The sequence below is a fragment of the Sceloporus occidentalis genome, unplaced genomic scaffold (assembly GCF_023333645.1).
Source record: "Sceloporus occidentalis isolate IW3139 unplaced genomic scaffold, rSceOcc1.0.p SCAF_28, whole genome shotgun sequence".
NCBI lineage: Eukaryota > Metazoa > Chordata > Lepidosauria > Squamata > Phrynosomatidae > Sceloporus > Sceloporus occidentalis.
The window spans coordinates 11,837,708-11,850,965 of NW_028317008.1; the positions used below are offsets into that span (position 1 = coordinate 11,837,708).

Here is a 13,258-nt window from a genome sequence, read left to right on the forward strand (position 1 = left end):
GTGGCAGATCCTGTATGTGGCACCCCACACACACACACTTTAAAACTACATAGTTTCTATGGTTAGGCAAACATTGACAGGGGTACAGCAAAATGTTTATCATTATATACTGAGGCACACATTGACGGTGGTACAGCATAAGTGTTATCATTATATACTTAGGGATTACGCTGTACCACCGTCAATGTGTGCCTATACTTTGAGCCAGACACTGACAATACGGCAGTACAACCCCTATCACGATATACTAAGCCAAACATTGATGTGGTGTAGGCCTAACACTTGAGTGACTGGCTTAGTATATAGTAGGGATGCACCGAAATGAAAATTCTGGACCGAAACTGAAAATTCTGCATTCATTTGGCCAAAAACGGGAAAAAAAACAAACTTTTAAAATACTTTATTAAAAGTAACACCAAAATTAGACAAAAAAAAAAATCAATAACAATATTCATATATATACCTATATATAATTAACAGCAATCACAATCCTATCATGCCCAGGTTCTAGCATGTACTGGCTGACTTGACTGGCTGTTTGCAATCATATATATTAATACTGTTATTGAATTTTTCTGTCCAATTTTGGTATGTAATTTACTTTTAATAAAAATATTGTTAACACACCACAGTTGGACAAAAAAAAAATTGATAACAGCAATCACACTCCTATCATGCCTAGACAGCCTCCCTATGCCATGCTATCCCCCCACACTTCCATGCAATCTGAAACCCTCATTCACAAACATTCATCATAAACTATAGCATAACACCCATCACTCTCACAAACTTACTAATATTTTCCTACCTTTCCTCTGGCACTGTCACTTTTCCTCCTCCTCTTCATTCTTCTTCTTCTTCTTCCTCCTCTTCTGTGTCCCGTCCTTCCGGTGCAGAGAGCGTGATAGACGGTGGGCATGGCTTCAGTGTTGTGCGCCGGGATTTGACATCAAGTCCCGACGCACAGCCACAGTTGCCGCGCGCATCGTTTTTGGAGGCGTGCCGGCACTCCTCAGTGAGTGGCACTCCAGGCGGACCGCCCCCTGCCAGGTACACTACCGCTACACGGTGGACAGTCCCGGTGGCAGCCGCTTAGTTTTTAACTTTGCGGCTGCCATGAATGTTCGTCTGCCGGCCCGGATTCAGGGCGGCCTGGGCGGCAATTGCCCCCTACCCCCCGGCCCAGCACGCCCCTGACCATAAAGTCATGCTACAGAAAATACTAAAATGTCTCCAATTTCTCCACTGCTAATTGATTATATGTGAAAAAGATGTCCTTTTGCTAGAAATGTCATTTCTGTTAAAAGTGTTGATTCCCTAGGGTATAGAAAATCGATGTCATTTGGCAGGCTTGTTATGTTTTATGGACCATGCAGACTTATGTTTTAAATTTTCCGTGGTAAGTTTTTTGCTTTTACAAGGTTAGCTTGTTTGTATGCAGGATGAAGCATAACTGCAAATCAAAGAGAAGCTTCTTGTTGTAGTTTTAAATCCCAATTGTGCAATGTTATTATTGTACTGGATTTAAAAGGAAGATGGATGATGCTACAAAAAAAAAAAAATATTCAGACATAGATCTGTATGCAATCTGCCCGAAAGTAGTAGACTCTTATACTGGCAATGGTCCCACCATATAGCATTACTTGTGGTTATAAGGCACTTTGCGGCAAGTAACCACATACTGAAGACGTTCAGGTCCAGTACACTGAGATTCACCAATCTATATATTCAAATGCAGGGACAGTAGCTTGTGGTAAGGATCTTTGTAATTGCCTGGTAGGAGCTTGTTTTGGCTCGGCTTCCCGTATTCACGCAACGAATACTTACACATATCAACCTGATCTCTTCCTTTAACAGCTGGAGTCGGGTAGAATAGTTCCAGGCCCCTTTGGTCGTACTGTTTTTTCATTCAACATGTGATGTAGCACCCTTAATACAGTTCTAAAGGGACATCTCAATAGTAACTAAGCTAATCCCATATTATCAGAGATTTTCTTATTCCATTACAGTGTGATTCGAGAGCTCCTCAGGAAACCGGTCAACAAAAGGCGTGATTGCTTAGAATGGTGGATTTTTGTCCTTATTAAATTGTGTAAACTAAATACCGTACATGTTGTTACTTTCTTGGTTGCATGGGATGTTGGGTGCTTCATCTAAATGTAAGCGTATTAAGGTCAAGCAGAGATGAGCACCACGTCCTATGTCTGCTGTGCACTGAAAGCTATTTGCAGAGCACTATGCCTTCAGACGTACTCTCAAGATCAATCATCAACCAGGCAGCAAAACAGAAAGTTACTCCCTGAGCTCTGATGTCCTCCAGCATGGAACGTGCCTGTCAAGTATATCGCCTTGACATGGACGTCACTGACAGTTCACCATGTGGCCCATTAATTAGCTCTAGAGATGTACGAGTATGTGCATGCATACATTTGATATTAAACAAGATGTTAACATACAGCACTACCATTAGAGAAATATTATAACGTTCATGAAGCATCCCAGTGTATTAGTAAGTAGTTAGTACATACTCCAGGTTGTAAGTGTTCGAGAAGGGCTCTCCATCTTTTTGTTTCTGTACATCCAGTTCTACGTTTTATGTCCTGTTTACCTATTGTACAGCTCCGTGGAATATGATGATACTTAACTAGTAATTAGTAGGTCGTTTTACCAGTTTATTTGTAAATCAATTGTGATCCTCCACAAAAAGTCTGGATAGAGCCAATCCTGTGTCCTATCCTGTCTGTAGGGACGGATTCTAATGCATGGCTTTTGCATCAGGATATCCTTGATCCTATTCTCCTTCTCCGTCACTACTGGATAAATACATTGCACCACCAAGTTATGGGAAATGCGATATAACAATGTGTAGCCCAGGGCTGGAAAATCCAGCCACAGATTCTACAATATAATATTTTTATACCACTTTATAAATCAATACATAAATTTGGTTCTGGATCTTTTCAGCACGTGGTACATAAACGGTAGATCATAAAAGGTGGTTTGTGACAGCGAAGACCATCCATTTGCTGGGTTTATGCAAACGCGTTGGTTTGTGTACATGTAAAATACCTCTTATTTTAATTATGTTTTACACATAGTACTTTTGGATACAAAGAAAATACTTTTGTGTTACAGGTTTGTTGATCATGAAAGTATTACAGAGTAGCATTCGGTTAATTTATATAGCCCTGTGCTTCTGTCTCTGTAACAAACCCACTTATTCAATCTTTTTGTTCCAGTTTCTAAATATGTGTACGTAGTTATTGTTTCCTAATGCCGGGGCTATGAAAAATAATAATCGTTTTCTGTTTGTCAGTCCTAATGTCTTGTGACGTTTCAGAAATTACTTGGCAGAGAGACTGGTTTATATTCTTGTTATTTTAAAATCAGGCCGTGGTTGTTTACTCTCGCTATACAGTATTTTTCCAGATGGCAGTTTCAAATAATGCATGAAATGTGTAATCCACTAATCATCAGCCGTGGCTTCTTTAACTAGAAAGAATTTAACAGTAGCACATTTGACATTTGTCATTGGAACGACTGCATGCCAGATTGACGTTATCAGTATGTTATACCGACAGTTCATTCATAAAGGAGATTTCATCTTAAGATCACGGAGCAGGCAGCGTATTGCAAACTGTAAGTCCCACTGGTTACAGCTACCAAGAAAGGAGCATTTAATGAAAAATAATGTGTCCAAAGGTGTCATTTGTTTTTGAAAGGATGTATGGTGTTTCATGAAAGACCCAATGCCATTAATCATATTGACCAGTGCTTGTATTATAACTCCATTTGGCTTTCTAGGGATATTGCAACGGGGGAGAGTAGGAAACTAGCAATAGCATTAAAATTAACAGTGTGCGGGACCAGAGGGTTTCTTTCCAGAATACATGTTGCCGGGTATTAAGAGGGCATGCTTTATGCTCCTTTGGAACTTATTTAATGTGAGGAAAAGTATGAGGGAATCTGATAGCATTCTAGAGAATAGATGCAGCATCTGGAGACTCAAGTGGGTAAGGTTAGGCGAGGAGGGCAGTTAATAGAGTATTTTCATATAAGAGCATAAAGGCGGTGCAGCTCATGAGGAGTTGTGGAATAAAATGGTTAGTCTGGCAGAAGTGTTTAGAGTGGTTAAAGGTGGCACGCCGGTTAATAAATAATTGCAATAATCCAGATGGGATATCACAAGGAAATGATTTTGAGACCTCCTGGATGTAATGGTGAAAGTCAAGTGTTTTTTATCATACATCTGAAATGTCCAATGTAAAATAATAAAATGGCTATAGTTTCTGCATATTAGACATTTATGTTTGTTCTGGCTCTATTATCTTATTCCAGTCTGCTAGCCAATGAACGTATAAACTTTAGAGCTGAGCGATAGCTGAGTTGTCTTTAATAATTCTTTTCCTCGAAAATGCATGGATTCTGCCGTATCCCCCTATATGCATTTACCTCCTTACCCACCTCCAATTTCTTAGCGTGCAGGAGATGTGATGAGTCTTCATGGAACACTATACTAATCTCATTAATAATCCAGTCAGACGCTCTGACTAATACGTCTGTAGAGGAACGGACTTCATTAGCATTGCCATAAAGAATCATTTCAGTGTGGTATTTGATCAGGGAAAATCGCCCAACATATAACAACTCTAGGTCTGCTTGGAGAAGTCTATTTAATGGAAGTTGATTGCAACAAAATAAGAGAAAACATGTTTTTTGTTCATTCTAACCCATGTTAATGTAAACACTATATACTCCCACCTTCTGCTTAGGAGAACTTGATCTCAATCACAAATGCGACAAGTTGCCTTTTTGGCAAATATGATTAATATTTACATTGCAATGTTATATATTGTAATTGTAAAACTTTGATATTGGTTAGCTCCACAAGCATTGGATTCAGTGTGTGTAGAGTGACAAATGTTTACTAATCTCAAATAGATGCATTATTACTTTCTTTATTTACTGCGGTAAAGTCAGGCTTCAGTGGCGTGACTGTTTATTTAAGCCATGGTTCTGGTACAAGTTAGTCATCACTAGGCTTTTCTGTATTCACAAATTCTATGTCCAACAAAATATTTCAGTCATCTCTTTATTTTATACTGGCAACCTTTGCTATTCACGAGATTTCACGTGGGTTATACAGGCAAAGGACAATGTATCTTCATAGTATTTAAACTGTTTGGTAATGAGTAGTCAGTCAACAGGATAATTGGTGCCAAAGTGGTATAATAATGGTAAAGTTTGTTGGTTAACCCGTTTGTATACACAGGTGAATTGTACTGGTATTCAGTTTAATAAAATATATGTGCTGGCTTCAATATTGCGTTGCTTCTCTCTGTGTAGCAGAATCAGTGTTTTACTCTGCGTAAACTGTTTTTATTTTTTTGCAATGTTTTAGAGTCTTTCTTTTGCAGAGTGTCTATTTTACCAAACTTTATAGTAAGAACGCAAAAACGTAAAATGCTGTTTCACTGCTTCGTTGCTTAAACAAAGAGGCTGGTTCTCCGTTCCTTCTCTTACTTAGAAAGCGTTAGCGTCAGCAGTCCCTCATCCTCTGGTGTAAATTTAGCTCTACACATATACTGGACTTTATTTTTGAGCATGTTAGCGCCATTAGTATATTGGAGTCAATCATGAATCTCCTAAGTGTTGGCACTGTTTAAGCATATGCTTAACACTACAATTAAAAATTGATGCCTCAAGTTTACACTTTAAATACAGAGGCTCCGTCTGAGGAAGAGAGAATAGAATTTTATGATATGTCTCATACTTACTCTGTCATTTCTGTTTTCAACTGAAATAAATTGGAGTCCATTCCAATAGTGGCTTCAGACAGTGGCACAAATGTCTATGGAATGAGTGTGACCTGTACCTTAACTGTCGTTTTGACACCATGGACCAAATAACTGATAGTGTTTTGACCCTTTTCTTCAGGTCATGAAGACCTACCACATGTATCATGCAGAGAGTATCAATGCAGAATGTAAGCTGAAGGAAGCAGAGAAGCAAGAAGAGAAGCAGATCGGAAGGTCCGATCCTGTGTTCCACCTTAGATTGGAGGACAAACACCAAAGAAGAAGCTCCGTCAAAAAAATTGAGAAAATGAAGGAGAAGGTAGGGGGGGGGGACTCTTTCTAAAGACAGCACCATATAATTGGGATCTGCGGGAATAAACTAATTCTAAAGATTTACGTAGTCTGCTTTTCACAGTCGTGAGGCTTATACGTAATAAATTGCCAATGATGGGACATGTGGATGTAATGCTCCAATGATTTAATTAAGCTGTTGGACATCACAGCTCTGTCTGCTAGTCATAAACATGGCAGATTAAAAGGGTGCTTTCAATTATTGGCGCTATATAAGTGGATAACTTTTTTTTTTTTTTTCCTTCTTCTGGAAAATTCTTATGGCTCTTTACCCTTTCTGTTTTCTCTGCAGCGTCAAGCCAAATACTCGGAGAACAAGCTAAAGTCAATTAAAGCACGGAACGAATACTTACTAACGCTGGAAGCGACAAATGCTTCAGTTTTCAAGTACTACATACATGACCTTTCGGATTTAATTGATGTAAGTTCTTTGCTTCTGTTTTGTTTGCTATGAGTCATGGTGAAGGCCTGAATTGTATGGTTTTAATGAATTTTATATTGCTGGTGGGGGGAAGGCTGACAATATCTTCCTGTCTGAACAATGAAATAAATTTCATTTCCATTGTATTGTCTTGTAGATGGCACACATTGACGTTCATTTGGATTATTATAGCAAAGTTGCCAAGCAACATCAGGCTTTGTTTATAGTCGGCCATTTCCACTTTCATACTATTGTTGTAGCTGTATACTATAATTTATTAAACAAGGACCTCCATGCTTGAGAATATTTTTAGCATAATGACACTACCTGTACCTGTAGTACATTTAATATTATTTGATCCGGGTTGTATTTTTGATCATGATGCCCCGTTGTCGTGTCCATACAGCACCTGCAATTTAGAAATGTAGTAGGTAGATTAGACTAATTTATTATACGCTTACACTTGGTGTAATGAAGGTGAGCTTATTTGGATTACTTCAAGCTTTGTAAACCTTGGGTAGGGGGTGCACAAAGGCTACATTTGCCCCATTGTTAATCTGCCCCTGTCCCTAAGGAAATATCTCCCTTTTTAAAGGACAGATATAGATTGCGTTGTTTAAGCATTGTAACTTTGTACACTTCGTAAACATAGACCAGCAAAGTTTTGTGTTTTTGTCTCCTTACAGTGCTGTGACCTTGGATATCATGCTAGTTTAAACCGAGCCCTAAGAACGTATCTGTCCGCTGAATACAACCTTGAGACTTCCCGACATGAAGGCCTAGACATAATAGAAAACGCAGTAGATAACTTGGAACCCAGGAATGACAAGCAAAGGTTTATGGAGATGTACCCCACTGCTTTCTGCCCGCCAATGAAGTTTGAGTTTCAGCCACACCTCGGTGATGAAGTAAGAGCACAAACTACATTGACTTTTGTGTAATTTATTAGAGATGTCAGTGATACTCATCCTGGCAATGGTGGCGGCGTTAAAAATGGGTTGTTGGCTCAACAGCCAGCTAATAAAGCTTGTAGAATTACAGTCCTACTGTGTATGGGGAAAAAACTGAATGTTAGATAACCGTACCGCAGCAGCTCCCAAAAAAAGCAGCCTTTTGCAACGGTTTTGTGAGCGTTCTTTCTACTGTCTGGTGGTTATCACAACTTTTGATTTCCACAACACTACATAAAGGTATTGTACGTAATTTACTCAGCAGTTTTTATTAAAAATGACGGAGCTACAGATTAGTTTCAAAAAGTAATTTAAGAAGATCTTAACAAGCTTAATATTTCCAGGTGCTAGCGCTAAAGAAAGGTACAAGCACTGCAGTTTGACATGAAAGTGCTTGTCACAATGTACCACTTGATGGGTTGTTCCAGGTGGCACTGAAGTGCAGTGATCTAAAAATGTCTACATGATGAAGTATTCACTCAGTGATACACAGTGATGTAGAAGTGATTATTGCTCTTGTTAGGGAATGTTAAGTGTTCTGTAACACCTGAATGTTTGTGTTGTTTTTATTTTAAAACCAAGGTTTGCCAGGTGAGCGCCCAGCAGCCTCTTCAGGGAGAACTTGTGGTCCGCTACCAGCAGCTCCAGTCTCGACTGGCGATGCTGAAAATAGAAAATGAAGAGGTAGAGGAGTGTATTGATGTAATATTGTGCCATGTCTGACTTCTCTTGCAGTCTGTAGTCTTATAGTCTCTCTGATCATATTCTTTTGTATAATTATAATTAAACCTTATTTGCAAAGTATTTCCACTTTTAACTAAACCACAACCCCAGCTCACCATTGTACATCTAAGGCTTAGATAAAATATATTCCTTTTTTCTAGGTGAAGAAAACTACAGAAGCCACCCTACAGACTATCCAAGATATGGCCACCATTGAGGATTATGATGTGTCTGAGTGCTTTCAACATAGTCGTTCCACGGAGTCTGTAAAATCCACTGTCTCAGAGACATACTTAAGTAAGCCTAGTATCGCAAAAAGGCGAGCAAATCAGCAAGAGACGGAACAGTTTTACTTCATGGTAAGAGTCTAATCGAACTGATTTACTTATTCCTCTTCTAAATATCATGATAATATTCACAAAGTTTGTTCTACAGTGATAACAATGTCTTATTATAATTGTATTTAGAAGTTATGGGAACATCTAGACGGAAGCAATCTCATCACAAAACTCCAAGCCAAACATGACTTGCTGCAGAGGACTTTTGCAGAAGTCAAAGGTAATGAACGAGATTATTCAGCCACTCAAAGCAGTGAGAGTCACCCGTGATTGCATCAACTAATAATCTACCTTTTTAACGTTAAAGTATTTCTTCTTTGAAAACTATAAAAGGAAATGTGGTGTTTATTGCTATGGAATAAGAGGAATCTTTCTAGTTCATAGATGAAAGTGATCACTGCTGAATCAGAAGCACATGGCATTCCCAGTTATCTCACAAAAGTCAATGGTTCAATAGTTTTTATTGCGTTTCACAACTTACATGGAAAAAAAAAACATATATAAATGACATAACACTTTCACATTACATTACAATGCTGTTTCCCACTAAGTCATGTGTCTGTATGTCTGAAGAAGGGCTTACTTTTCTACCCACGCCAAAGAAAATTCCATGAGAACTTTCATTTATTTAAAAGTAGAACCCAAACTTCTATTTGTCACGTAGATCTTAAATGGAGGTTGTATTGGTGGTTATATCTGTTTTAACCTTCTGGTACTAAGCTGTGTGGGGCCAAGTGTGTGTCCTATCATGATACAATCCATGGTTGACATGACTTTGTGCTGTGAATGCTAGAGATTCTTCAAATACACCTAATGAGCATTATGTTAAATCAACTCCACTGTATCTTTTCACGTACTCTTAGATATCGGCCAAGCCCAGACAGGGTTTTCTACCCATAAAATACAGCAAAATCTATTTTGCATTTGCAGACAACTCATTACACACTCATGAGTTATCTGTTGTGCGCAAAACAACTGAAGCGGAAAGTACGGAGACACAAATATAAAAAGTGAAATGTATTAGCAAGTGTCTGATTTTAATGTTCGTTCCTACACCCCAAAAAGCGGTGAACGTGCTGGTAGATTGAGTCTGTCTAAATAAAAAAAATAATCGTACTCTGTAAATGAATGCAAATTAGATTTCAATCCTTGTGAAGTTTGATTGCAGACACGCCTTAAAAGCTTCATTCATGTCCTGTAAATCTGTTCTTCTGATTTTCTTTTAGGTCATAGGGCAGAATACATGACTACAAGGTAAGAATACATTTGCTTTCTGTTAGGTGCTACTTTGCTTTTAGTTAAATTGGCTGAAAAATGAACCAACAATAGACCTGTTAGGCATATGACATCATGGTTTATATTATGCTCTGGTTCCCCGTCCCACAGTAAAAAAATTTTAAACCTCTATACAAACTACAAAAACAACTATACAAAATGATTCCATGGGTCCAAAAATAGAGCAGCAGCACTGCTTTTGACCCTATTTAAAATCATGGCTATGGGGGTTATGCGTGGCTTAAGCCAGTTGTTGGGAAAGACGGCTTGAGGCAGTCTATAGGATTTTTGTAGAATTTTTTTATGATATATGAACCTTTAATCTTGTACCTGTGTTTACACAGCTTTTATTAACTTTTAGGGATTCCATATTAATGTAGACATACAGTAGCATGTGTCTTGTATTATTAGCAGTTTATTAAATCAGGTGGAATTTAAAAATATGCTGCTGTTCATGTTTGCTTGACCTCCAAAGTGAACTTTCATACATAAAAATACATAAGACAAGCCTCCACCTATTTTCATGTAGCCAAAGCTAATGTGCTTTAAGATACACATAGGTATTTCCTGTAGGGAAATGAATCCAGTAAATTCAGCTCTGTGAAGAACAGGGTTTTGTTTCTGAAGAGTACAGTGTTTGTAGTCCAAGTGACACGCCAGCATGACTTAGCTACTCATCGGTGCGTGAAAGACTTTGCAGCATCTTTATAATGAAAAAAATCACTTTCACCTATGTCTGAGAACAATGTCTCCACCATTTAAGATATCCCAGACAAATAATTAATAATCACTGTTGTGCAAGTAGAATTGAGTTAATTTGAAATTCCAAGCCCGTATATCATTGTGGAATGTATTCTGTCTGGCCATGTCTCTACTATGTGTAATGTTAATCACCTTTACATTTTCAAATAAAGCTGTTGTCTCACTTGTTACTCATATTCGCTTCCCTAGGCCTCCAAATGTACCCCCTAAACCCCAGAAACAAAGGAATCCTAGACCCCAGTCCCATTATAATGCCAAGTTGTTTAATGGGGATCTGGAATCTTTCATCAAGGTACTGGCACTACAATGCTGGTGGCTAATTTGGACACTTTGCTTCTGCTGTAATGATCAGTCTCATGACAGCGGAGGATGGTCATTGCTCTCTAGACTGTGGTGGGCTGTTTTTCCCCCTTCTGATCAATCTCCTTCCTTAAGTCACAGAGAAAGATTTACAGATGCATTCTTCTTTTGTGAAAACATGGATAAGCTGGTTGCCTGGTAGAGACTTTTAATTCTGTGCATTGAACTCTGTTATGTTAAACATTCTGGGCAGGAAAAGCTTCTTCACGGTCCTTCCACTTACAAATTTTTATAGCAAAACCAGCAAGGATTATTGTTCCGATGAACTGCGGCTCCCTTCCAGTGCTCTATTGGCAGTGAGTGCTCCTCCAACTCACCCTAATTACTAATCCTTCTTCTTGGCTTTGTCATGCCACATCTTGTCCACCTCTGTATACATGAAATGTTGAAACATTTAAACATTTGGTAGATGCAGGCTGTACTGTGAAGGCTTAACTACATTTGGATACATGTCCGGGCATAACGTTAGTTGACAGAAATATTTTACTTGCTGCTGCTCTAGATGTTCTAGAGCCAAAATAGTCAGGAACTATCAGCTCGCTAATATTTCTTGGTAATATCCATTAAAAAAAAAACTTTTAGAAGTGAATTTGTTTGGTTTAGACATCTAAATCTACCTGAAGAACTGAGCTAACTGGTGTTTAATATAATAGCAGTCACTGCACTTACTATGGAAGTTAAGTGATGGATACTGTCCAGGGATCCACGAGTTTTGTCCAATCTATTCTCTGTGCCTCAAGGAATGTCGTTCTTGGAAATTAGAAGTACTTCTGAATCTCTGCTACATTTACTCTCTCTTTTTTTCTATCCTGTCTTTCTAATAACGCTTCTAGTCGTGGAAGAAGGAATTCGCACACAAGACACCAGGTATTGTGCTTCTGGCAGCCTCTTGTTTAATCTGTTTGCCTGCGCATATCATTTTGCTTTTCCACGCTTGCGATGCATTCTGTCTCGGAACAAAATAATGTTTGCACGTCAGTAACGGTCCAGAATACTCTGTTTTCATTGAAAATGTCACCATTAATGTTTTGCATCCTACAATGTTGATGTATGAGCAATTTCACTCTAGTGGAAAGGAGAAACTAGCAACATTTTTAATGAAAAATGTGTATAAAGCTATATTTAGGGCACAGAGTGAGTTCCAGCAACCTGCTTGACATTGTTTAAGCGACTACGGTTCCTGTTCATTAACGCTGCAGACATCATTTTGTAAGAGAGCTGTTTCTGATGCATACATTACAACTAACCCTGCCTCCGATGGCTTGTTATGTCTCTACCTCACAAGCCTCTGCTCATTATGACTGTTTTTACAAAAAAAAACTAACAAACACGGCAAAACTTTCTCAGTGTTTTGCAGTCATGTCAGTGCCGCAAATTAGTAATGCTACCTAAACAAACGGTTGTCTGTGCTCTTCTAACAATTATAATATGCATTTTGTCTTCTAAACTTAACCTGTGTTTCAGATGTCACTGGAAATAGTCATTATTATATTAATATATACAGTCGTGCTGAAATGTATTTGTCCCATGATTTTCTGCATTGTTGCACATACTGTACTTTATATTCATTTTGGTCTGATCGTTTTAAGTATTTTAGTTATTAGAGGGAATCTGAGAGACGAAATGATACCTAATTTTGCTGTTTAGTTTTTTTGTGTGATTTTTGTATTTTTTTTTTCCATTGAACAGCCCAATGGAAGGAATTATTGGGGTCAGGTGTTTTGAGACTTGTTTGGGCCAGCCCTGCCCAAATTCAGTCTAACTAATGTTGGCCCTTACCATCTGATTGAAGTTGTCAGCACACATAGATCCCAAACCACGTTGTGCCATGTTCAAAAGATATTCTTGAACACCTCCACCAAACATTTGCCGATAAATTTTAGCCTGGAAAGTTCTACACATCGGTTTCTAATAGAGACCTATTGGCTAAATTCAAAAGATTTAAGAGAGTAGTGATTACTCAGTATCAATGAGGAAGCCAAAGGACCAAAAAGCACCAGGATAATCCTGGAGAATACTGCATTCCATGTTAATAAGCTGATACCAGTGGCCAAGCACGGTGTTAGTAGTGTTGTGGTTTGAGGATGCTGAGCTGCATCAGGGCACGGACAGCCTGCCGTCATTGAAAAACCAATAGTTAAGAGTTATACAGGAGAGGTCTGGACATTGAGCCCATCAGGTACATACACCCACTTGTAACACTGCTCAGGGGGTCGATGTAATATTTTAGTATGTGGCCACCTGCAAAAGCGTAGGCGACTGCTGTAAAAGAGTAGCGTG

At 38.6% G+C, this 13,258-nt stretch overlaps 1 protein-coding gene across 2 annotated transcripts in view; it reads left to right on the forward strand.

Annotated features, from left to right (window-relative positions):
- The window catches only part of LOC149299824 (SLIT-ROBO Rho GTPase-activating protein 1-like), an 88,118-nt gene that overhangs the window by 49,492 nt on the left and 25,368 nt on the right, over nucleotides 1-13,258 (forward strand). Inside the window, exons 5-12 of one of the 2 annotated variants that reach the window (XM_089486247.1) lie at nucleotides 5,938-6,117; nucleotides 6,442-6,570; nucleotides 7,257-7,478; nucleotides 8,103-8,204; nucleotides 8,405-8,602; nucleotides 8,711-8,801; nucleotides 9,808-9,835; nucleotides 10,808-10,910. In XM_089486247.1, coding sequence (XP_089342373.1) covers nucleotides 5,938-6,117; nucleotides 6,442-6,570; nucleotides 7,257-7,478; nucleotides 8,103-8,204; nucleotides 8,405-8,602; nucleotides 8,711-8,801; nucleotides 9,808-9,835; nucleotides 10,808-10,910 — 1,053 coding nt within the window. Of the gene's footprint in view, nucleotides 1-5,937; nucleotides 6,118-6,441; nucleotides 6,571-7,256; nucleotides 7,479-8,102; nucleotides 8,205-8,404; nucleotides 8,603-8,710; nucleotides 8,802-9,807; nucleotides 9,836-10,807; nucleotides 10,911-11,811; nucleotides 11,846-13,258 lie in introns of both variants that reach the window. The other variant, XM_089486248.1, reaches the window with a different exon arrangement.